At 38.7% G+C, this 26,655-nt stretch overlaps 2 protein-coding genes across 2 annotated transcripts in view; one reads left to right on the top strand and one right to left on the bottom strand.

Annotated features, from left to right (window-relative positions):
- Positions 1–1,330: 1,330 nt before the first annotated feature.
- LOC311258919 (transcription factor JunD-like) lies at positions 1,331–3,943 on the bottom strand. The gene has a single exon (XM_084355624.1). The coding sequence runs from the start codon at positions 3,246–3,248 to the stop codon at positions 2,427–2,429; it is 822 nt and encodes a 273-aa protein (XP_084211750.1). The 5' UTR covers positions 3,249–3,943; the 3' UTR covers positions 1,331–2,426.
- Positions 3,944–12,474: 8,531 nt separating this feature from the next.
- Positions 12,475–26,655, top strand: part of LOC311258108 (E3 ubiquitin-protein ligase rnf213-alpha-like) — a 63,993-nt gene continuing 49,812 nt past the window's right edge. Inside the window, exons 1-14 of the mRNA XM_084354156.1 lie at positions 12,475–12,567; positions 12,841–13,001; positions 14,825–14,850; positions 16,930–16,969; positions 17,318–17,424; positions 17,570–17,664; positions 18,900–19,823; positions 20,284–20,417; positions 20,560–20,706; positions 20,934–21,139; positions 22,429–22,706; positions 23,087–23,304; positions 24,795–24,986; positions 25,394–25,586. Of these exons, the coding sequence (XP_084210282.1) occupies positions 17,325–17,424; positions 17,570–17,664; positions 18,900–19,823; positions 20,284–20,417; positions 20,560–20,706; positions 20,934–21,139; positions 22,429–22,706; positions 23,087–23,304; positions 24,795–24,986; positions 25,394–25,586 (2,487 nt within the window). The 5' untranslated portion in view covers positions 12,475–12,567; positions 12,841–13,001; positions 14,825–14,850; positions 16,930–16,969; positions 17,318–17,324. The remainder of the gene's footprint in view (positions 12,568–12,840; positions 13,002–14,824; positions 14,851–16,929; positions 16,970–17,317; positions 17,425–17,569; positions 17,665–18,899; positions 19,824–20,283; positions 20,418–20,559; positions 20,707–20,933; positions 21,140–22,428; positions 22,707–23,086; positions 23,305–24,794; positions 24,987–25,393; positions 25,587–26,655) is intronic.

The raw sequence follows: 26,655 nt of genomic DNA, 5'->3' as shown, positions 1-26,655 counted from the left end.
TGGAAAACCCCGACATTAGATTGTTCCAAACAAGTCAGTCATCATCTAAGCCAAGAAAATGAAGTCACGACTGACAGAGCAGGCTTCAGATGGTGGACTGTATCGCTGTCATTACTGTTAGTTATGCTACGATTTGTCAAAATCTAATGTATTCCTGCCTCAGGCTCAGAGATACTGACAGCAGTTATCTTATTATTTTTGTTCCCTGCTGCAACAATCAGCAAGTCCTTTATGTATATTTTTACTCAGAGGTCGATAAACCCAAAGCAGCATTTCTTTTCCCACATTTCACAGCTTTTTGTGGAAGTTATTTAGAGGCAAAAATATTACAAATTATTGTCCGTTGGGGGCATTCATTTCCTCCATTCCCCTGCTATATTGTATGGTTCTATAAGGCCGCTGGGCATGAGATTTTTCAATGATTTTTATCTTATTAAGTTTAAAAATATATTGTATATCTAGACCATCATTTGAAAGGAAAACCAAAATAGTATGCATATATACTGCATATTATAGAGTAACAGATGTTATATATCACACACCACACCTATTTAATGGGAAAACTATGGGATATACAATAACTGACCAATAACATAATTGAACAAAGGACATGAAAAGGACTTTCTACAGCTCAAATGTTTTTAACTGTGATAAAAACAGGAGCCTCCTGCTTATCATATGATACTGACTGCTATTAACAAAGGCTAGACAGCGTTTATTGAAAGGCTGATAGAACCAATATTTTGGTGTAATCCTGATCTAAAGGACCTGTCGTTTGATAATATCATAGGTTGGAGATCAGGGAACAACACCTAATCAGATTTAATTCTGCACTGCTGAGTAATAAATAATATCTCAAATAAATCATTAATAGTCCACCATCACACTTTAATCTGATGTCTGTTAAGCGACGACTGAAATCAAACATATCCTTATTTTCCTTTGGACACTCCTGGAGTTGTTCAAGGTCCCAACATGTTCAACAAAATGTCCCTTCAACTTACAGTGCAGCGACATCATTTGCAATTTCCCAATTAACCAGCAGAGGGAGAAAGATACCAGAGGGATGCACATATGCTCCCAAATACTGTTATTACACAACACTGGCTTCACTAATTCAATCTCCATCAGAGGAGGAAGCTATAAATGTACTATAATGACACTATTCACTTTTAGTTGTAGTTATGGTGTCAGTGTTGTGCCGGCATACGTTAATTAAACTGAACATGCTCTTTAAACTAATGGTTTCATTTTGTCAGTTTTGCACACAATGACTTGGACCTTCAGTATGTTTCTGCCAACATGCATGCAAATGAGAGTTTCACCAAAATAGAGGAAACAGTGTTTATTGCCAGCAGCATTTAATTCAGAACACAGCAGCATACAGCCAAGTAACTGTAGGCTAGAAGTGACAGCAACAGTCAGTGCAACAAAAAAGGCTACCACTCGTAACATTAAACCAAGAACACACTGAATAAGAGACACAGTAGAGTAAAAAATAAAATGAAAAGATAAATACATGTGTTTGTAAATGTTGAAGTTAATAAACACTGATTAATTGCACCCTTTGACACCCAGCTGTGGGCAACATTCGAGTATGTCAACAACATGCAAACTGTTCCAGAAATGTATGGTGATTAGTCCATATATGTAGATTATCTGTGTCATATCAAATGTGGGTGTGTGGACCAAGTCCTCATATATTAATCTGTGTCACATGTGTGCATATCACTGTACAAATACTGAAAATCTGTTTGGTCCATGTTTGAGACTGTATACAGAAACAGCCAGTCTGTAAACATTTTTACAGAAAAAAAAAAAAAATCTAGATATATCCCCTTTGTCATTAAAGGTGAGCACATAGCACCAAGTAAGTGCCTTCTCTCATCAGGAAATCTCATGACCAAATTCCTGCAAAAAAAATTGCAGTTTAATGTTGATTTGAGCACCAGTAAACAAAATACGAGGTAGAACAGGATTTCAATCATCGAATATATTAAAGTGTAACGCTCTTCATTTCGGCATAAACCCAATAAACCAATTGGCGACTGTTTATTTAAAAATCGAGTGATTAATACTGTTGAATCATCTCCACCGGACGGAGGCGTCTGTGGAGATGTGGATCCTGGAAATTGCTTTCACTTAATAAAAATGCAACTTATCAGTATTGTCTGATGGCCGATCAGAGCGGGAGAGTCTCATCACACAGTATCATAAACTGTGTTCTACCAGGTATGATGATATCTTAGCCGATGTTCAAAGCAATTGAAACAGACGATTATTAATGTACAGTTTGGCCTACGCGGCCTGGCAATCATTCCCCTAGGAACGGCACACATCTGGGCTACATACAGAAAAACCAACATTAACAAGTCCATGAAGCTTATATGCTGGTCAGTAGCCCAACTGCAGGTCATGTCCTCCGACTAGTGCACCTGGACCTCGTGTGGCAGCAGCTGGCAGCCGCTGTTGACATGGGTGAGGACTTTTTGTTTCAGCTGGGCCACTTGCTCCCTCAGCAGGCTCGCCGTTGAGGCCAGATCGGTGTTGTGGCTTTTCAGAGATTTGACCTTGTCCTCCAGCCTGGAGATCCGCTCCAGTTTGCGCATCCGACACTTGGAGGCTGCAATCCGGTTCCGCAGCCTCTTCCTCTCGGCTTTCATGCGCTCCTGTGAGTCAATGTCGATGGGAGACAGCGGCGGACTCTCCCCGAAGCTCTGCACGTCTGGGACCGTCTGAGGCTCCTCCTTTAGCGGCTGGACCCGAGAGAGCTCGGGCTGCGGCGGGGCTGCCCCCAGATGATGCGACGGAGGAGGCGGGAAAGGGACGGTCTCTGTGGAGTAGTTGACGGTGGTTTCCAGCGGCCCGCTGCCGTAACTGTTCAAGTTCGTGTACACAGGTAGATCCGGCTGGATGGTGACCGGGGCGATGTTGGCGCCCAGGTCCAGGCTGCTGTTCGTCTGCCCGGGTCCGCTCAGCTGGTTCTGCTTGTGCAGGTCCTCCAGCGCCTTCACGAAGCCCTCGGCGAACTCCTGCTCGTCCGTCACCGTCTTCGGGTAGAGGAACTGGGAGCTGGTGGGCGTCGTCGTGACCATCCCGTTGGACTGGATGATGAGCCGCTCCAGCTCCGGGGAGGCCAGTTTGAGCAGCCCCAGGTCCGGGGAGCTGAGGAGGCTCTCGGCGTCGCGGAGATGCGGCTTGAGGTCAGCGTCGTCCGCCAGGCTCAAGTTAATATCCTTCTTCATCATTATTTCCGTTTCGCAATGACAAGTCGAAGTGTTCGGCGCTCCCTCAGAACGGAGCCCAGCCCATAACCACAGGAACAAACGGCACTGCTCAATGAAATATGTCCTGTTTCATTAACGTTGTGACACCTCAGTGCTCTGCTCGGACCTGACTGTACTGTGTGCCCGCTCGCGCCGCCTCGAGCTTTTCTAGGCTCGCACGTTCCATTATGTCACATCAGAGCACGCGCACTGGGCAGAAATGACGTTTTCCACACTTTTATTTTAATAAAGCTGATCAGAGAGGCGCAGACAAGAAGGAGGTCTCACTCTGTGCAGCTTTTTGGTGCCCGTGGATTAGATTTTTTTTTGTTTTTTTGGCGATGATGTATTTTTGTAGGCCTTACCAGGAAGTGGTGAACCAGAATCGTTATTTCACATTTATTTTACATTTGTATACACTCGATCACTTTCTGGGCTCGACTGGAAAATGATATATTGTGTAGAATTAATGATGATAGCAAAATTGAGGCTTTATGAAACCTTATAGGTTTCCTGTGCGAATTTAAAGAATATTAAAAGTCTGGCACTGAAAAAAAGTAAGAAAACTAAGAACTATAAGAAAAAAAGACCTTTTCAAATATGAAATATGTGTTTAGTACCTTTTTTTCTTTTACCTTTTCAACCCCAAGCAGATTCAATTTGCAGTCACTATTTATGATAATGTCTTGTTTTTCTGTTCCATTATATTTAGTACATGTCTGTCTGATGTGCTTGTATATTTGATTGTTTTTCAATAAAGTTCATTTTAAAAATTAGCATTTTGGAAAGTGTCATGAGATGACTTTTGGTCATCTGGTTCCCTCAACAAAAAGCCAATGGAATTTTTCCATTGGCTTTTTGAATATTGCTGAAAATAAGCTCTGTGACAAACACAAGTTTATGGTACTTATACGTTTTGTTCAGCAAGATAATCTTCACAGATGAACTTTTAAAACCCCTTTTTGAGGGGATTTTTTGAAGCATAAATTAAATCACTAGAAACGGACTGCATTGTGGTCACATGACTTTAACGTCGCCGCCACTAAACATCTTACTACTATATGACTATAAACTGGTCAATCTACAAGTTGTAAAGTTAGAGTTGGAATATTTTGCAACTAAAGACGGACTAGTAAGTGATTTTTTGACATTTAATGTGAACTTCACATTTAGCCACTTGTTACCAAACGCCATTTTCAAGACACATAAGCGCTTTATAAATGAATTGTGGGACATTTAATGATGAATTTTATGTCACAGAACAAAGGGTGTTGATATCTTAAGCCTGTAGTAACCACAGACCTTAGTTCAGGCATTTAACTGAAAACCAATTTAAAAAACCTGTTGACTTTGAGACGAGGGAACTGCTTACTGAGTTCCTGGTTCTAAGGACTACAAACTACACCACTTTAACTTTGTTACAATTAATCAGAATATTTGTGTATTGTAGGCCTATAGAGAGCAGACTCACGCCCCTTCTGGTGGACCCCACGGGACCTTATTTTGGAGAAACTTTGTATGGTAGTGAATGAAGAAAGACAAAAAAATTTCGATCACGAATCACACGTATGTGGTCAATTTAAAAGATAATTCTCTGTGTCAATGAAGTCACAGTTTGTCGTAAATAAAGTAAAATATCATCCAGTTTGTGTTAAATGCTCAGTGAACTACACAATATACGTCACCAACACCAACATGGCCGCCAGCTCAACACAGAAAAGGTATTAAAAAAGATGAAAATCGCAATAAATCTGGTCATACTGACAACTGCAGTTATATGAAAGAGTAGCTTGTTAGTTTTGTTTTGAGGACCAGCTCTACAATGTTAAAGTTACAGGTTTGTTGAACGTTTTGAAGAGACAACGTGACTTACGCGGCTGTTGGCTGTGTAGTCTTTATAATTACATATTTTCAGTCTTATATTTCAGTAGTTTTATGACAAACTGTGACTTTATTGACTTGAAAAAGAATCATTTTTATCTATAAACATCATATGTGTAATTCATGGCACAATTCAAACAGTTTATGCTTTTAAACTGATTATGCATTAGGAATTAGGGAATCCATTATGTTATATGAATGGGAGTCCATGAATGATGAGCCGTTCAAAGTGTTTTGGGTTTTTCCTGGATTGCAAATGTTTTTTTCCTCAGAAAGGAAGCTTCATTTTCCTTTCAACCACTGGCTGAGAGATGTTTTTTTTGTGTTTTTTCCCAAAACACAGCAACTATATTTAGCAAAATATTACCTCTTTTTAAGTAACATACACTAGCTAAATGCTAATCTCCATTTATTTTCCTCGAAAAACAACTAGTGTGAAGTGTGTTATGCCTCTTTGTATGATAAAGTAAATGACAGATGACACACATGCTCTTACTCGATTATAGTTATAGGTACACACTTCTGTAACAGCAGAGCATCTGAATAAGAGTTGTTGGAAGCTCCAGGAAAGAAAAGGTAAAAGGACCTTCTTGTGTTAAAATTTTGTAAACTACTGTGCTGTTTAGCTCTTCAACAGAGTGGCTCATTTTCTCAATAGATGATCTTTGGTACCAGCTCTATTGCCATGGAGAGGAAGGAGAAACTACAAACACTGAGGTGGTACATTGAGGTTTGATGTCATGGTGATTATTGACTGGTACTTGTCTTGTTCACATTTTCACACTAGCAGAATTAATATGTAAATGTAGTGTTATTATTACCAAACAGGAGGATATAATGGAAGTGTTAGCTTGAATAATTCTGGACATGAAGCAAAGAAAACAGTTGACGTCTTGCTGCTTACTTCTGTTTTATGCCCTCAGCTGAGACACTTGTTGTAATCCTGCACATCAGAATTAGGAGAAGTTGAATCTGAAACTAATCTGATTTCAACACTTCCTCTGGTCAGTTAACAGTTTTCAAGATGTGTTTGAGTTGGTCTCGCACGCAGCACACCCATCTGATGACAAAGTCACATGATAATTTCAATAACCCAAGAGTTTCCATTTTGCAGGACAGATTTTACCTTCCTTTTGCTCTCCATTTTTAATTACAGTATTTTAGTTCAGCCTTTTTGCCACCAGTGAATATGGTGGAAATCTTCTGTGCAATTTTGGTGAACTCTTGTCCATGATATTACCTCCTCCCACATCCAATAGACTCATTTTATTTCATTCAATAATCTTACAAAGTATTCTGACCAGTGCCGCTATCATTTTACCACTACTCACTTTTGTATACCTGCATACCACTTTTGTGTATTTCAAGCCACACTAAATATACTCAGAATTACTGTTGTAAAATTTCCTGTGTTTGGTTTCCTCTTTTATCATTTGATTTTTGCTCTCTTTTCATAAATAAACAGATGCAAGCAGCAGACAATCAGTTTATTAAGGTAAAGATTTAATAATGAATCAAAACCCAAAAGTATGTGGAGCTAAATATCATGGAATAGACGACGGCCCGTGTGTCCTTCACCAAACAGTGGCTCTGGACTGTAAAGGGTTACACAGAGGGGGTATGTGCGTCACAGGTAGGCCCCATCCATCAGTGCAAAGCTTCGTGTGGGTGGATCACATGATGAACCCTGTGATGTCAGATCTCTTAACGCTATGGCGGAAATGGAGGTGTGTGTGTGTGTGTGTGTGTGTGTGTGTACGTGTGATGGAGGGGGGTGAAGGGTTGGGGTAAACCAACAGAGGAGAGATATTTTTGTCTGAATATCGGTGTAGTGAGAGTGGGGGTGTTGAGTCTGAAAGAAACAAAAGGGTAGCTGGAAAAGGATGTAACGCACACACCACACTTTCTTTCATTCTCTTTCCCTTAACACACCCAAAATGTACAAAATGTGACATTTGGAGATAAGACACATTCTTAGTTTCTGGTACTGAAGTTTTGCTCCCTCTCATTTAGCAAGCCATGAATGTTGATGACATTCAAACGAATTTGTTCTTAAGATACTGAACGTGTCAGGTCAAATAATTTCCCCACAATTCTAGAAATCTAGTCTTGTGATCAATTTATTTTGCATTATTTCATTTTCAAATAGCAGGTGTACATTAGATAATACTTACAGTGAAAAAAAAATACTGTAATGAATGTAAAATGTATTCAAATTGAATTCAGATTTTTCATTTGTTTGACGAAACTGAAATTCAAAATGTAAAACTCCACTTTTGATTTTGTAAGTGAGAATGCATTAACTACAAAACATGGCAGAAAAAACAATACAAATTACATTTGAAGTTGCCGAATCAAAATAAGTGTTAAATAGCTCTGTATTCAAATAGTAATCACTGTTATAGATGTTATAGACCCATGTCTCTCCTCTCCCTACTCACACAGTAAAAAATCATTTTCTGGTATCCCTGCCCAATTTATCCAATCAGGACAGAGAACTCCATAAAGAGGCGGTCCTGTCTGCTTGGGGAACGCGCAGAGAGCAGGAACCTCCTGTTTAACGGCAATGGCGCAAAGCTACTAACTCCAGTGTTCCTGGTGACGGCTTATACTACCAAACAGGCCGAGGGATGAAAAATGCTTGAAGAAAAGAAAGAGGTGCTTTGAAAGAAAGAAAGGAGTTGTGCAAGTGTGGTGATGTAGAGAGGAGGGAGGGGAGCGTGAACTGCAAAATGGACCAGAAGTAAGCTGAAATGACAACAACACTAAATGTAAAATGGACTTGAATTTTAATTTCCAAACTGTCAGACGACGCACAACCAAATTTAACAAAGCAACCCAGCATTAAAAAACAACAATAAAACAATTGACTTTCCTGATAGAGATAGCCTATTTTACTGGATAAGCAGAACTTGTGGGTCAACAGCAAGTATATCTCCTGCCTTACATGAAAAATCAGGGGCTCTACCAGAGTCATCCTCTGGGGAATATGAATGTCTGTGCTGAATATCATGGTAATGGATCCAATAGACCAGCTGACCACTGACAGTGTCACCACAAATTGTTAGAGGTGACAAACACCTACAGCATCTCAAGGAAGCTGTGAATCTAGAATGACCATGTACTGCTCATCAGGTGGGAAATCACTCAAAAACTTTGTTTTGTTAATGACCAGGGCTGCCGACACAAGGTGGACACCAGGCCAGTTGTCTAGGGCCCTGGATCTTGAAACCACCAGATCACTTTAAGAATACCTCAGGACATTTCCAGCCTTATTTGTGGGGACAAATCCAGGTGTTTTTGGCGAGACCTCTGGACATATCCAGCCGTGTTTGCGGCAACAAAAACAGGTGTTTAAGCAAAAACATGATCTTCTCATGAACACTAACCATGTGGTTTTTGTGCCTAAACCTAACCAGATCATAAGCACTGCTTTGTCACAGCATAAAATAGAAAATGAACCTACAGAAGCGTAAATCTGCAACATAAAGAGATGTAAAGTTTCAACATATCTGTTGTTTGTAGAAATGTACATTGCCAACATTTATTCTTGTGATTTGTTGGCCTGTTGGGATGAATATTCCTGACACGATGTTGTGAAATGTTCTACATACAAAACACTAAATAGCCCAGTTGTGTGTCATAATGTAATAATGTGTCATATGACAGCTAAATAGTGTAAATTCTTTGAACATGAATCAACGTGATGTGAAGAGTAAACTCAGGCCTCCAGCAATCATTTTTTATCAGTGACTGGGTTAATGCTACAAGCCAAGGCGGACAGGGATGAGCTGTCAGGAATGCTTGGCATGGGCTGGAACGGTTCAACTGCCGCTGTACCGGAGCCCAAAAGAGATCAGGAACGTTTTGTACTGTACTGAGCAACATGTGGTTGATGTGTGGATTGTGCTTGAGGCCCTTTGAAGGTATTAATAGAAACAAGCGTCCATCTTCTGATGTGAGACAGAAACTTTAACGGTTGGCTTACTTTCATCTTCACATCTATGAATTTCTTGTGAATTTCCTGTGAGGGTCGAACACATAAGTTAAGAGTTGTGCTGTTTCACTGGCAACTGATTTGGCAAGTGCATGGATGTATGAAAATACTGAATAAGGCCTTCTTTCAAAGTAGTTAACTAGATAAATGTTGAGTCTTGATCCTCTCCAGAAATGTCACAGTGCCTTACTGGCAGGTATGTGACTTTCTGTGGGCACGTGTGCTCAAAATAAAACAGATGTCAAACAGCACTTTATCTCAGATCTCATTTACCAGAACTTACATGTTTCACACTTGATCTTTCCGAGTTTAGAGCAGTGCTTTTCAAACCTTTTGAGCCACACACCAAGTCACAACAAAGGGCAAGTCAAAATTTCAAGGCAACCCTGTATTAGATCATGAAATACCTCAAGTGTTAAATATAAATTGGTTCTATGGTTCAATGAAGGGAGGAGAGTGTCAGCAGTACAGACTTATCAACCCAATCGCCAGAATAAATGTTCCCTAACTACGTTTCTTGCAAAACAGCAGATAAGTTAAAGCTTTACATTTCATTATTTTGCAACTTTACGTTTGTTTAGGTTGAATTTACTATTTAACTCTTGTCACAATGCTGCGTTTATGCTCTGGTTATGTTTCCGCACAAAAAACACCTGTTTTAGTCGCCACGATTGCAGACGGATGGTCTGACTTCCCTTGAAAAATATACAGTTTTGACGCCACAGAAAAAGGTTGGAAATGTTCACGAGTTTGATAAAAATATCTAGTGGTGTGACCAACATCCCCTCCACTTCCTGATGTGAAAGGTGGCTAATAAGGTTTGGTACAAATGTCAACCTTGGACGTATCTGCGGTTTGCAGACATGTTAAATGCCATCTTTTTGTCCTGGTGACTGAGCTGGGACTTTTTGCTATTACTCATCTTGTTAAAGGGACGGCAATGGGATTCTTGTTTGACATATTTTTAGGATTGTATTCATTTCAGTGATACTTTGAGATTAAGACTTGTTTTATTGTTTGGCACTTTATGTTCACTTGTAAATAAGGTAATTAACAATTCAATGATAGGTACACATGTGCTTGTGTGAGTCCCACTAACCTGCTCCACTGGGTCTGACTGACGTAGTTTCAAAGTGTGGGTGAAGTTCCACACTCATGGAGGATGTGGGAACCCCAGGCACAAAACGACATTTTGTGTGTGTTTACGTATGTGCGTGTGCGTGCAAAATGTTGGTTTGCACACAAACACACCCACAATTTCACACACTAAACCACATATCCTGAGGCCTACACCTTTTCATGGTTAAACATTAGCTGTTGTAGAAACACAGATGAAAGCATCTGATATTTGACTCATATTTTCTTCCAGAAAATATTACAGTTACAATACTGCATGTGTTTTTTTATCAATCATTTACACTAAATTCACACTATTACTTCTCTTTCGTTATTTTGTATAATATCATATAATGATCGTAATTTCAAAATGTTTTTGTATTTATTGTCATTTTACTGCTACAACAGTCAAAATCAATACGATTTCATGTCATTTCTCCCTGCATAAAACAATAGTGATGATCGTGACTTGTGCTTAGCAACGTCTCATTTACCTAAAATGGTTGTTTCCATTCATTTTCCAACCAGGCTGTGGAAGAGAAAAATGCAAATTACAGTACATTTTGTGGAAAATGTTTCAAACAGTCTCATGCAATTTTAATTTCACCCCTCAGGCTCAGTGTTTGATTCTATGCTAAATATTACCACAAAGACAGACTTTTAATTATTGCAGAGGACAGGATTTGATAGTCTGTTATACAGTGTATATCTGGAATGTGTTGAAAGATAATAGAAACCTCTTCAGTGAGTGTGGCAGGACACACTCACTGCTGCTGCGGCTGCTGCTGCTGCTGGGTGGTACAGTGGCTCAGTGGTTAATGCTGCCACCTGACAGCAAGAAAAGTAGGTTTGAATATCGGACCTGTAACTTGATCACAGTCTGTGATCTGTGGTTGATGTAGCTGTATGATGTGAAGTATTCAGTATTGTTTTGTCTGTAGATTTTACAGTTTTGCTCATCAGTGCAGCATGTACAAGCTCAAGGCATCAAAATGCCTGTACTGTATAATGTTGTGCCCCAGGGATAGATCATAGGACCACTGTTGTTTTGGGTTTATATAAATAGTCTAAGTCAAAATGAACCTGATATAAATGTTGATGAGAGTATTTACTGCTTCTTTGACCTTGTATTGTCACAATATCAGATTTTTGATACACGATTATCATGGCCAAACAAATTCACGATTACGATATTATCTTGATATCTATAGAAATGTGAAAAAGAAACTGCTACCAGTCTTATCTTAACATTTGTTCAGTGTGTTGTTTTTTTTTGGCAGGTAAATTTGCCTCAAAATATGAGTACAGGGCAGGTGGAGAGAGTGTCTGCAAATGTAACTGTAAAAACAAAAGTGTACAAAAAGAACAATCACTATCAGCTACTCAATGACTAGTGAAAAGGCCAACAGATGAACAAAAAAATTAAAAGTAAAAAAAAAAAAAGAAGAAACAAAACATACACAAGGCCAAACATCTTTGTGGATTATCATGACATTATTGTGTGTGTTATTAACAAAATATTAATATTCCATATTCTAATATCACCGTTATTGTGAATATCGCAATATTGCGACAAGTTACTTTTTTAATGTTGTATGTCTGTGTTATTTTATCTGTTTCTTTATAAATATCATTAGCTACCATTAGCTAATTCGGTCATGGCTCTATTAGTCGTGTGAGCTTCATAGCAGCAAATACCTCTACCTTACCTTTTTATCATATTCACAGCAACAGTAACCAGCAGTTGTCAATATAGAGTGATGTAGTCATGACGTAACAACACTTTTGTTTTGCTTTTTGAAGCGTAAATTGAATCACTAGAAGTAAAAATCTCTCATTCTCATTCAGCCACGTGTTAGCAGCCGCCATTTTCAAGACAAGCGTGTTATAATTCAATTATAGGACATTAAGAATGTATAATATATCATAGAACAAAACGTGTAAATATCTGAAGCCTGTGGAAAAACATGCAATGTACTACAGAAAATAGCTTTGCAGATGCTTTAACTGAATGCCATTTACAGTTTATGATCTGTGGTTATGTGCGTCGGCTTTGTACATATTTTATTGTTCCACTGTCTTTTTTCTTTCCCTCATCCTGCCAGTTCGCCTTTTAACTGTCGCTGTTTTATGGTTTCAAAATGAGTGGTCAGAAACCTGTCGGGATGTGCTGCTGACTTCCTTCTCTGTTATTTCTTCCCTGGCGCAACAGGCAACTGCTCACCTACGAACAAAATCGTGAATCTCTGCCAGCTCTGAAGCTGGAACTCCTTGGATGACCACTGACCTCGGACCTCACTGTGGACCGTGAGTATGTGTGTGGAGTTTCCCTTTGGTGATAAATACAGTATCACAGATAAAACAGTGCAAATACTAAAACAATATTTTGAAAAAAGCCTTCACAAGAGCTGTCATCTCAATTCAAGGGATAAAAATATGCGTTGGAAGGAGTGGAACAGTGTTTCTTTGAGATGAATGGAGAGAGAGATGCAGAGCGTGGGGGGAGATGTTTTCCTGGCAGGCTGGGATTAGATGCGGTTCCATAAATATGTTGGGCAGCTTGGTATACTTTGTGCCCAGTGGTAAAAATAGGCCTTCTTCCCGAGGGAAGTGATGACGTCTGCAGCCTGCCTGCATCATCAGCCACAAGTCGGCTTCGTCCTCATACTGGAAGAGGCAGAGAGACAAAGTGTGGGGGGAGCATCAGTGATCGCCATGGCAACACATGCAGAGTGACGCAGGTAAAGGCAATTGAAAGGGAGAGAGGTGGTGATTGGCTGGCAACTGCAGCGGTGTTTGTCTGTGTAGGGAAGAGATGTGTGGGTGGTAAAAAGAAGAGGAGGAGGACTCAATAGCCCAGCACTGAGATTAGCACCCGCACCCCCAACACACACACACACACACACACACACACACACACACACACACACACACACACACAGAGTCCAAGCCTGTTAGCACGGTCAACAATTCAGCCTAGCAATGAGATGATATGATTTAGCACGCTTCTTGAGCACTGACTTCAGAGGAGGTTGAAAATAGTGTTTTTTCCTCCCTCACAAATGCCATCTTGGTTATTATGCATGCATGCATTTTGGGAGGAAAATACTCCCCACATGCACTCAACATATCCTGCTGTTTCATTTGAGGGCCATTAAAATAGACCTTTTGGCAATTCAGCTGCTGTTGCAAGGCGTTAGTCCTGAATTTAATTAAATTTTAAAGGTTATTCTGCCCTCTAGTCTTCTTCTTTACTGCAGTTTGTCTGCCAGTGTTCTTGTTTTATCTCTCCCAGTAGCCTTTCACAATCCTTCCAATCATGGTTTGCTGTATTGAATGATGAATGTTACATTTTTCTCCCAGATTAACTTCACTGATTCTCCTCAGCAACATTACTGCTTCTGAGGATTGTGACCACATTCATAGTCCAATGCACAATTAATGTAGTTACGTGCATAAATCTCAGGAAAAATAAGACAATATAATATAGGGCCGTTGTTGGGGTTAAAATTATAGCATTCATATTCTTACAAAGATGAGTTGTCTTAAAAGAATAAAAAGGGGTTATACACACAAAAAAAACTTAAACAAATGCCAACAAAACATCTGCAATCAGCAGGAATGTGTACCGTGTCTCTCGCATGTGGCTTTGTGTGTCCTCGTATGTCCTAATAGTGCAGGATGAGATACAGACAATACAGGGACCTGCTTAGCAACTCTTAGCATTGAGTTGAAACATATTTGCAAAAAAAGGATTAGAAAATAAATCATTCTACACTCGGTCAAGCGGCAAGCATAAGGTCGACATCAACATCATTGTCATTTGGGCTGAGAGAGCAGACATGGCAGACTAATGGTGGGTGACATAGGTAAACTGGCAAGGGAAAGGTAGTGACTAAGGGTAATACCAGGGCCATGGGGAACAGTGGTGAGGGCAGGTTAGATGTTACAATGATGGCTGAGTCGGGAAAGCTCTCCAGTGACATCTGCTGGACAGGATCTGAAAAGACAGGACAGACTGAATGCATGGAAATGACATTGCAGGATTTTCTTCTTAGACATGATTCATTTTAACATGATGCCTTTTTAAAGCAAATCATTTAGTTTATCAAGAGTTACATCAGAGCTGCTATTAGTTGTAATAGTTAGTAGTTTGTGTCAGATGATTTCCACCTTGGAGGTCTTGAATATCACACCAGGCTTAATATGTTACATACAACTTTTAACATGAAAATCCATCCTCATTGTTAGAATTTTTTTAAATAGTATTATAAATAGCATTACTGTTACATCTATAAACTGCTGGTGTTTCAACTCCTTTTTCCCATTGTTGATTTTATTTTAAATATGTGTAAAGTGTTGTTTGAATGAAGTGGTTTTAATTACTTTACACATTACGATTTAATCATAACGTCTTCTCACTATGGTTTCTTGACAGGGAATGAGGTTAGGGGAAATAAGAGGTTTTATCTGAGGCAGCCACACCTTTTCCTGTAAATGAAAACGAAAGTAAATGCATGACTCTTACAATACTATATAAGCACATTTCTCTTCTCTTCTTCAGCCACTGAAGGAAGCAGAGCAACCAAGGTAGGTGTTTTTTGTGTCATTGATTGTTCACTATTCTTCTTTGTAAAAGTGGTCTGTATATATAGTAATATCTGTAGAGACTATAGTGAAGTTGACAGTGGCATCTCATCATACAGAGCTGCAATGACTAGTTGATGAGAAGAAAATGAGTCTGCAGTTATTTTGATGATTTATTAATCATATAGGAATATATGTGACTATAGTACCACCTTCCCAAAGGTACAGATGTGCTGTTTCTCTTTGTCAAGCAAGAAATTAAGTGAAATAGCTTTGCTGATTGGACAAAACAAGCAATTGGAAGAGGTCACTTTGGATTCTGGGAAATTGTAATTTACTGTTCAGATAAAAGCCAAAGCAGCCACACCTACTACTGAAATTGAAAACCAAAGTAATGCATGAACCTCAGTAAACTATATGAGCTTGATTATCAACTCAGATTTTCTTTTCTTTCTTCAAACATGTAAGGAAGTAGGGCAAACAAAATAGGTTATGGCGGGGTCATATTGAATTACAATAGAATGTAGAGATGTACCTAAGTGGCCTAAGTTTGCAGGTTTTTGCTTGTTTTATTCTATTTATATTTACACAAGGGTGTGGAACAGGTTAAAAAAAATAAGGATGTTGGACTTGAAAGTCCTGTTTAACAACATCCCTGACAGCTTCTGACCTCTAAGGTCTAGGCACACACACACACACACACACACACACACACACACACACACACACACTCACACACACACACACACACCCACACACACACACACACACACACACACACATCATGTTAATGATGCGCTCTTCTTACTAGAATTTATTGTATTTACTGAATGCAAGTTTAAAGCAAGTCTGAATTTATTTTGCATTTTTAAGTTCCATTACAAATACTGTTGGTAGAGCAAGTTAGTAATGGGCCTATTTATCAGATAATTTACACCTTTGAAGTCCTGAATACCACGTCATGCAATATATGTTTTATATTGCATATTTTGTAAGGAAGCCTCACCTAGGTGAGACTAGCATTCCGTGGTTGAAGAGGTCACTGTGGATTGTTGGAAATTGTAATTAACTGTATAAAAGCCAAAGCAGCCACACCTCCTACTGTAAATGCAAACCAAGGTAAATGCATGAGCCTCAGTAAGTTATATTAGCTTGCTTATCAGCTCAGATTTTCTCGGCAAACAAAGTGGGTTATGGCAGAGTCATACTGAATTGCAATAGAATGTAGAGATATACCTAAGTGGCCTAAGTTTGCACATTTTTGCTTGTTTTATTCTCTTTACATTTACATTATACTACCACTGTGAGGAGACTGAATTAGCCAGCCTCTGCAAAGTAGCCCCCTTTGTTTGTTTCTGCTTTCATGAAGCTTATTATCTTGTTATACAACTCACAAGATGTGGAACAGTGTAAGGGTGTTGGACTTTGGCAATGAAAGTCCTGTTTAACAACATCCCTGGCAGCTTCTGACCTCTGAGGTGTAGACACACACACACACACACACACACACACACACACACACACACACACACAAAATGTAAATCATAATGACAGGCTTAAACAGACAATTAACAGAGTACTTTTTTAAAACATTAATTTATATTCTTTTTTATCATCGTTTTTATATATCTATGTTAATGATGATTTTTTTTTAATAGTTTTATATTGCGTACTTTGTAATCAAGCCTCACCTAGGTGAGGCTATCATTCTGTGGTGGTGGGTTGATAAAGAAAGCATCATAGGTAAATACTATATGTGGCATTTCAAGTAGTATCATACATAACATCCGTGCAGCTGTTACTGTTACTATTATAACACTGATGGTGCTTTTATTACTAAAATTGATGTGTCAAACGCTAGTTCTACACCTGCTTTTTCCATGTTTAGCTCATGTTCATTATGTGTGCAGTGTTTAAATGTTTGTCTGATCATAATGTCTTCCCACTATGGTTTCTTAACAGGGAATAAGGTTAGGGGAGTTGAAAAGTTGTAGCCATAACAGCCACTCCTTTTAATGTAAGTGAAAATGAAAGTAAATGCATGACTCTCAGTAAGCTATATAAGCACATTTCTTTTCTCAGATTTTCATTGTCCACCATGTAAGGAAGCAGAGCAACCAAGGTAGGTTATTTGAAAAAGTTCATCCATTTCACTGACCAGTTTAAGAATAATCCATCAAATTATGCTGACTAGAATATTTACAGTAAGTAATGTGTCTGTAACAGTTAATCTGAGGTTAGTCATACTGAGATTTTTAATGTTAGTCTTACATGAAGTATTCTTTATACAGTATAGGATTAAAGCCAACTGTAAGATTCCTATTGAATGTTACGGGTGGTTTTCAGATTGTCCTGCACTGTCGTTCTGAAAGATTAACAAAGAATAAAAGAAGTGAAACAAAATAAGTCCAGTCCATTTAAATGCTACAATTTTTACCTTCCCTGTTCTTATTAATATCTGTCTAAATAGGTGCAACATGTTTTGCCCTCAATGTCGAGGTCATGTGGAAAGGTCATACAGATTCTGTCCTGGATGTGACTTCCAGTTATCTGTCTTGCCTCAAAATAGGACTCAAGGTAAGTTTACCAGCAAACACATTTTTGTGAATTTCTCAGGGTTATTTGCTGTAGTAGACTTGCAAATAGGGATTGCTTATTGCATTATTTTGTAGAGACCAGATATTTATAATATATGTGTAATAGAATATTAATTGTTAAGCAGATGTGGACACGTCAGCACATCAACTCTTGGACCCTGCTGAGGAGAAGAATCAAAAGGAGGATCTAGATGTTAAAGAAAAGACTGCCCAGACAAAGGTGAAAAAGCTATGAAACAGTTATTGTACTGGCATATTTTTTTCACGATAACATCTCATATTTAAAAGTTAAATTTAAACAGGGAGTCTACGCAGTGTTCTTTCCTTATCACAAGCAATCATTGCTTCCTCTTCCTGTGACTGAAACTTTGTTCTGCTTACATCGACATTATCTTGGGTTGTAAACAAGCTCATGAAAAAAGGAGAACAGGATTCTGCTATGTGGTGTGCCTGTCTGCGGCTTTTTATCTAAGCTTACTGTGACAGTTTTATCTTTACCCATTCCATCGTTTAGTTGATCAAGTTGGCAAGAATGAACATGTCCATTTATGGTTGTGTTGACCCTTTTTTTTATCTGACAAAAGCACCGTACAGTACAGACACTCAGAGTTCAGCTATGCAACTCTGACAAATGCACTGCATTTCCAATTGCGCCTTCACAATTAAAGACTTCAACTGGTTCACAGTTGTAAGGCTTTTAATGTAAAACAGTACGACTGCTGGTATGTTTGGTTTGCATCAGCACCAGCTTCACACAGCTACAATGCCACTGGCCGTGTCTATAATGTCAATTCCTGGATATTAAATGATCATATGCAGTTTTCTGTTGTGATCCCAGTAACATCTGTTGTTAAAGTGTCCTGAAGTATCATATCACACAGGATGTTTGATTCTAAAGAGAACAAATTTTAATTGTAACTATTCTAATCCAAAAACAAAAAGACAGCTCACACACTGGAGGACTCCAATATCCACTTATGTGTGTGTGTTTGTGTGTGTGTGTGTGTGTGTGTGTGTAAATATATATATATGTGTGTGTGTGTGTGTGTGTGTGTGTATATATATTTATATGTTATATATATTTTTCTGTAAAATGATGTATTGAATGAAAGCTTGCTGAAATACCAACAGGTAAAATAAAAGACACTGTATAAAACCTCTCTCTCTTTTTGAAGTTAAAACTATCACATTAAGCTATCATAATATCGAGCAGACCCACCAAGTTCAAACTGCAAATTAACCTTACTTGTTATGGGTGCTAACTTAATTAACTTAACTAACTTAGTTAGATATGAATGACATGGCATTCCCTTCGTATTTTTCTAATATTTTAAACATATTTTCTTACTCTTTGTGGATATTTGCCATTTTATTAACTTGTGTTCTGACTTGTTTTGGAAGAACTGTCATTCTTTAATATCTGCCATGCTAATATTTCTTTGCTTTTCTTTCTAGTCGACTAGTGATGACTTTGAGCCAGCCAGAGCTACACCACAGGACCCATCAGATAACATTGCTTGCCAAGTCACACTGGAAAAAGGGGACACACCCTCATCCCCCAATCTGACACTCTCAGTTGGAGAATCAGTCTCTACTGCAAAGCTACAAGTCACAGATGCTTGTAAGGAGGAAGAATGGCCATCTGCTACAGCTCCTGAATGTGACTCTCAACCATGCGGCGAGGCAGTCCCTGGATCAAGCCTGTCTGTTTCCACAACCCTGCCCTCTCCTGCACCTGCAAGTGATAACCTGACAGAGCAGGAAACAGACGGCCCACCAGATATAAGTACAGAGGATAGCCCTAATGCAGTGCAAATTCCTGGTGACATTGAGTCTGGGCTGTTGTCTACTTCTGCATCATCACTAACATCAACTAAAGGAATTGGCCCCACTTCATCAGAATCGTCTGAGCAAACACCTCAAGTACACGGTCCTGTGTCAAAGCTGTCTGCCTCTGAACTAAATACAGATGTGACACAAAGTCTCTCTGGGAGGCCAGATGATAAAACCAACTATTCAGACTCTTATCAGGGGCAGCTGCCTATTGATGATTTACACACAGCCAGAGAGGGTGGTACATCGCATGACCAAACAGATAACACTGCTGGCCAGACACCTAAAAAATGTGATTCAGTTGCAAAGCAGTCTGCCTCTGAGCAAGATAAAGCAATCTCTCATAACACAGAAAATCTCTTTGCAAGACCAGATGATAATGAGAATCACATCAGCACTGAACAGCATGAACTTGTGAAACAAGTTTCCAGGAAAGAAGACCAAGCAGCCAGAGATGAGACTTGTTGCTCAGATGATCAAAATACCAAAGTGGAGTATTCTGCTGGTCCATGTCCAGTAGCAAAGGAAACAGCCAGAAACACTGAGGTAGTTATCAGTGAAATACATTTACCCTCAAAAACTGACTTGAACCCTGAATTATAAGCTTATAACACTAGACTTTGTACTGCTTTTATTCGTTATCTACAGAAACACTAAATGATAATCATGGTAGTAATAACATTTCCAAATTTCTGTAATTATTTTAATTCGAGTCCCATTAAAACCTTGGTGTTTTGGCACCAAGTATGTATACAGGCTTTTAACTGAGTATTGTTAATCACCTGCCTATTTAGCAAACACGACCAACTTTCAAGTGGGGGTTACTTACTTTCAATGCTTTCATTGAATAGCGAGGACAATAAAATTTGAGTTTCACGCATAAAATGTGACGATATACTGGTAAAAGTCTACCTTTTAGCTGCAAATGTTTGAAATTAGATATTGTAATATCCCGGTAATCTGATCAGGGCTTTGTTTACTCTTCGACATTTTATTCTTCTCACAGGCTGTCGACACCACACAGGCACAGCTGCCAGTCAACAGGGATGTCGATGTCTCCAATTCACCAGGGCCCTTTTGCCCTGATAAGAAGGCAGCAAATATCTTGGAAATGTCCACTGAACACCAGGCACCACAAATGTAGGTTTCGGGTTATATTATATTTACCGTATATACATGATTTTCTATTGTATTTCTTATCTACTATCTGCTTCAAAATACTTTGATATTTTATTATGAAAATATGAAGTTAACATTTACCTATTTGATTTTTCTTTTTTAGTTCATCAAACATCGAATGTGTGCCTGTGTACTTCCATGCTGTCACTTCCAAAAGTGTTCATTTCGATCCAGAAAAGGATGTGATTTATTTAGCGTGTGAAAAATTGTATGGAAGTTGGGATCAAAGTGGCCTGCGATTGTCCTCTAGGTATGAGTTTTGAAAAACATATTTTATCATAACCCTTTTGTCAACTCTCCACCAAAAACCAAAGGAGCAATGAAATCAGATTGATTTATGACAGTGATTATGGGCTAAGTTTTCCTCAACTACCCAACAGCATAGTGACTGTTCATTCATTTGATTATTTTCTTGAAAATTATGGGTTTGTCACATTTCCCTGTCCCACCACTAATAATGACTCCTGTGTTTCACAGACCACTAGGGGACAAGAGATATCTTGTTGAAGGACGAGTTATGATTTCCAAGAACATAATTCATGAGAGCATACCCTACAAATACTTCATTTTCAAACACAGTGACAATGGCCAAAAGAGCGATTTTGAGACCATCTACCAGGAAGATGGAAATGAAAATGTCTACAGGTGCCTGAAAGTTAGAGAGGACTTTTTAACACGTGAAGGTAATCTAGATTCATTTTCTTACACTTAAAGGCTCAACAGCAATTTCTAGTCAGTGCCTAACTGATAAATCAGCTTTGTAGATATCAGACAGTATTATCTTATTGTAGATTATTGGTATTGGTACAGTATTCATTTTCATTGATAAATGCTGTACAGAAATGCCTCAAAAGATACACTTACCAAGGGGGACTGTGACGGTTTGTAGGTTTGTAGATAGACCCAAAAGCGGACAATAAGACAGGAGAAGGTTATAAGGTGATTTATTCAACAATCAGAGGAATGTTTGTGCAGTTCAGGGGTAGCTCATTGAAGCAGGTGAAGAGGGCTCTGTGAGGAAAGGGTTACTTGAGGTCATGAAGCTCCAGAGCGTGCAGAGAAGCGTAGTGGCTGGCTGGGTTATGGTGCGGGTTACCAGTGAGTAGACCGGGTCTTGAGAGCGTCTCGGCTCGGGGAGTCTCGACTGGAGTGTGGCGGGTGGCAGAGGTGTGCAGGCAATAGGCTGGTTGGAGGCTGGAGAGCGTGGAGAAGCTAACACTGGGGAGGAAGAGGAGAAGAACAGGGTTAATGCAGGTAGAGATACAAAGTAGCACTAGGAAATAACACTCAGATCTTGGCTCAAAGGTAACTACTAGTTGTGGTGTCGGAAACAATCTAGCAGTGAATGCAGAGTTAACCAAGGTATTTAACCAATATCATGACAGGGACAATGGATGGTAAGATCTAGGACAGCTACTAAACAAACAGGAAGACAAATGTGTCTGTAATTCTAGAAAGTGGACTATAGATTATCAGATGGGCTGTTTGGGATCAGATATTATTTTTCTGTTACTGTGTATCCAATCAGCTCTACAGATGTGTTTGCTAATATGGATTGCATGTAAAATAATTGACCATGTTTTCATTAAAAAGACTTTGTTTTTTGAGGGAGATCTTAAAGCATATGTGCAGCAATGAGTTAGAGAAATTCATTTTATCCCCCTTAACAAATACATAATTACATTAGATCTTAGTAAAACCAACAGTGCCAAATTTGATCATATCAAGACAAAGTTGGGGTGGAGGGAGTATCTTCATTAACAAAAGAAGTGAGATGTGAGATAATTCAGCTAGTAGCCAAGCCGCTAAAGAATGAGCCAATGATGGGGAAGCATGAATATGAAAGTAACTGATGCCAATCAGCTGATGCAAGTGATTTGAGTACTGTCTGAACAAACACAATGCTCCATTTGTATGTACTGGTTTGACATTCTATTAAAAGCCTTCTGTCCTTTTGTTAATCTGTGTCTAGGGGAGTGGCACCAGTTTGATGATATGATCTATCTCGAGCTTAAGAAGCAGTTTTTTTCCGGGGAGTTTTCGGCTAAAGAAGTTGTCAAAGGAAGAGACCTAGCTGGCAGGGAAATGCTGAAAATCATCCTTGAACTTCTAAAAACTTGGAAGGAACCAAATGTGGACAACTTCTTTTTCCAGCTACATCAGTTCTATTATGCATACAGCTATCCTGCACTGATAGCATTGCATGACGGCATGCTAAAACCACAGAGATTGCCATATGGTGAAAAACAGGTAAATCAGAGGTTTTATTCTGGGACACAGATGGTTCCCTCAAAATCTGAGACAAATGGAATTTGTAAAAAACAGTTTCCAGCAAGAATTATCCTCAGAATCTGAGTATAAGTGTAACAGAGAGGTGGTTGTGGCTCAGTAGGTAGAGCTGGTCATCCACTAATCAGACATTGGTGGTTCAGTGATTGTGCATAGAAATATTCTGGGATGATTTGGATAGAAAGTACAGTATTGCTCCTGATGAGCGGGATGGCATCTGCAGGGCACCTTTTGCCATCAGTGTGTGAATATATGAATGCAACGTGTCTTGTACATTACTTTGAGCGGTTGGTTGAAGTCTATTTACATTGGTTGTTTTTTTCTTCTTTTACCTTTTCTAGGTCAAAATCCTGCTCCAACTTCTTGTTCAAGAAACAAAAGATCTCTCAGAGCCTCTACATGCAGGAGTTGTTAGTTTGCTCATTTACAGCGCTTATCTGAACAGCAGCATGACAGAGCAACTATCTGATCTATGTGATCTTCTTCGCCTGCCTAATAAACCACCACACCATTTCTCACCTTGGTGGAAGGACTTTGCAAGCCCTATAGATGAAAAGAGGTAATTCATGTGTGATTAAAGTTATATAACAATTGTTACTAATAAATTATCATGATAACAATAAAGATTATAACTTAGAAAAAAACAACAGACAACAAAACAAGAAATTATTAAAAGCAACATATTATTGCACAGGTGTGCCTCAATGTGACTGGGTTGTTGGTCTCAATTTGCAATTGTGCAGATGAAAAAGCCTGATGTGTAGGTCCTGGGCTAAGGTGGTTCCATGTGGTCTGCAGTTGTTAGGCAGGTTGGATTTTGATGAAGATGGCTTATGATAGTTAAATGAACATTCAGTTAAAGGGCAGTAGCTCTGGTGGACATTTCCACAGTCAGCATGGTAACTACACACTCCATCAAAGCTTGCCACATCTGTGGCATTGTGTTGAGTGATAAAACTGCACTAAGAGTAGCCTTTTATTGTGACCAGTCCAAGGGACACCTGTGCACTTGATATGTCACACCAGTGCTCACCAACCTGGACTTTGACAAATTTGTGAAAAAATAGCCTTTTGTGCACACAGAAAAAGTCTTTGATTTTTTACTTGTGAAAGATGGAAGTAAAAAGAGTGTTTATTTTCCATGCTGATCTGTTTTTAGTTGAGTTTATTGGTCTCCAAAGTAGATAATGTGTTTTTCATTGAAGTGCTATAATTAGTAGTGACATTATTCCTACAAATCTTGATTTGCTTAAACTGAGCCAATGTACTGTGTGAAGAAGTTGGCTATATCAGCCTACAGAAGGACATACATGTTCATGTTGTGCTTGCAATAATTCTGCCTTTTCTCAGTACAAGAAGCTTTGTTTTGTCATGAGAACAAAACTGTTGACAAGGCTAGCTCTAATTACTAATACTACTAATTACATTACTCAAATCACTGTTATGGAAGTCACCATTTCTCTGACAACAAAAAACAAAAATGTAAGTCAATAATAGAACTTAGAATGTGTGGTCAAATATACTTGACACATCAAATAAGTGACCACTGAGAGTTGGAGGCAACAGAACTGGGATTTACCCTTTTATCCATCAATCTTTGTTAAGAGATGTTATGTCCATCCTGAAACACCACATTACCGGTGGTGGCAGTAATGTATCATGCTATTGCTCACCACCAGTGTCATTAATTTAAAAGAATAGGAAGAAGAAGAGATGCAAGTGTTTTTCTATTATTTTGGCAGTGCAGTGTAGAGGCTGAAAATTTAGAAAACCATTTAAAAAACACAGTGGACAGGTAAACTTAAAAAAGCAATGGCCTTTACCCTGAAGCATGCAAAATGTATTTTGTTTGTTGTCTTAAAAATGCAGATCTGAACACAACTGATTATATCTTTCAACAATATATTTCAGAGTAAAAACATATCCTAAACATGTATTATATGATAATGATAATATCTGAATAAACAACATGGTTGGCTTTCCAAATGTTGAATACCTTTTCCACTGTAAATATAATGAAACTAAACACAGACTTCTCTGCTGGTGTAGAGTTGCAGATGCTGTTGAGAGGCTTTGTGACAGTGCTAGACAACATCACATTGAGAAGTGGGTGTTGGTCACCCCTCTGATTCACTTACTGAGAGGTGAAAGCAAGCCATTTCAAGAAGTTCCAGCTTGTGACTCCTGGACATGCTTGAGGGAGAGCAAAACAAAACATTCATCCAGGGACGGTAATGTTAGGTAGGTGGAAGTGTTTTTCTCCTCCAAAGACTTGCTGAAGAACAGAACCTTTTGAAATATCTGTAGAAATGTTTAACAAAACTCATTATTTAGTAAACACATTTGAATATCAGTGGTCCTATATTAAATGAAACTGTTAATGTTTTGTCCTCATATTTCATGACCCCAAATTTGTTTAAGCAATAAGTCAACATTGAAAATGTGTTGTCACTGTGAGGTTGCCAATCAACGGACACCCTAGAAAGTGACTAGTGGGTTTTTTTTCTATTTTTTTTTATGTTGAAAGTTTAGGTAAATGTATTTTTTGTTGGTTCCCAACACTCACCCTGGGGATATCTTGATTTAAAAAAAAATATTTTTTCATTTCACCACCCTGTCACCACAATCAACTCTGATTTTTAAATTAGGAGTGTGATGCAGATTATGAAAGACCGCGCATACCTGGCAGACATTGATCGTCTTCTTGTGCACTCTTGGATGTCTCTGCTGCCTGTGGAGGATCTAACAAGCTTCATATCCATTGTGAAAGTGGATCTCCTAGACATTCTAAAGTATCTGCAGTTCAGTATCAGTTCTGGAATAACTCACTCCAAATACAAGGTATGTATCCTAAAGTGACTATAACATTTTATTTTTTTCTAATAAAAGTGTATCAAATGGCAATGTGAAATCAGTGTTGCACAGGCTTACACAGAAACGATCACTGTGATCATTGTAGCGGAATCCATCTGAATTTACTGGACTGTGATTTAGCTTGATTTTGGGAGTATTTTTCGAAAAAAATAATGCAGGAGTACTTATAATACTGGTTTTTCACCAAGGCCAACCTCTTTTATGCAAGCTAATGGATGGTATATAGGATGATAATTGAAAACTCAACTGGGTGGTTTTGGGAACAATAAGGTGTAAAGCAAGAAGATGTTTTTTCTCCAACATTGTTTTCTATTAGTGTTAATGATTTAGCTCTTCAAATTAAAGCTTCTAGCTCGGAAGTTGAAGTTGATGATCAGACTTTGAGCATATTATATACGTTTGACGTGGTTTACTTAACATGGAAAAGATCTGCAGATCATGCTGAACATTGTTTTATAATGGTGCTGTAAATGGAAACTAGTTTGGTAGACTTATTTTGGTTTAACAGTGCTGTCATATATCATTTGCATTAGTGGAGACATGGGATGGGAACCTCAAATATTTTAGCTTTTGAATTGATTTGTGAGGATGTCTGGTTAGAGACTCGCTCAAAAGGCCCCTAATTGGGACATCTCACATGGTGATCCCTCAGCTACTGAGCTAGGTGAAACTTTAGAATGAAGTTCATTTTTGTTTTGCTGTCCTGTCCACGAGGACATAAAGGATGCACTTTTGACTAAAAGAACATCTACAGTATGCTGATTTCTTTCAGCAGGATGATTATGAAAAACTTGAGTTGTGCTTCAGAAAGGGAACCTTTGCTGTAGCAGATTTTGTTTGTCAAGCTTGGGAGAGAAGGCAGAACATTCTGTATGAGACTGAGCAACAAAATAACCTGTAATTTTGTAATGACATGAAATGTGTGAATGTTGCAACTGTACTTTTGGTGTCTTGTAAACCCATGAGGGTTGGACACTTTGTATGCATGACACAATATAAAAGAAATCAAATCCATTAATAGGCTACCCTGTCAAAC

The sequence above is a fragment of the Pagrus pagrus genome (assembly GCF_965226575.1).
Source record: "Pagrus pagrus genome assembly, chromosome: 6".
In the NCBI taxonomy this organism is placed as follows: Eukaryota; Metazoa; Chordata; class Actinopteri; order Spariformes; family Sparidae; genus Pagrus; species Pagrus pagrus.
The sequence above is the reverse complement of the archived record's forward strand: the minus strand, read 5'-3'. Positions and strand labels throughout refer to the sequence as shown.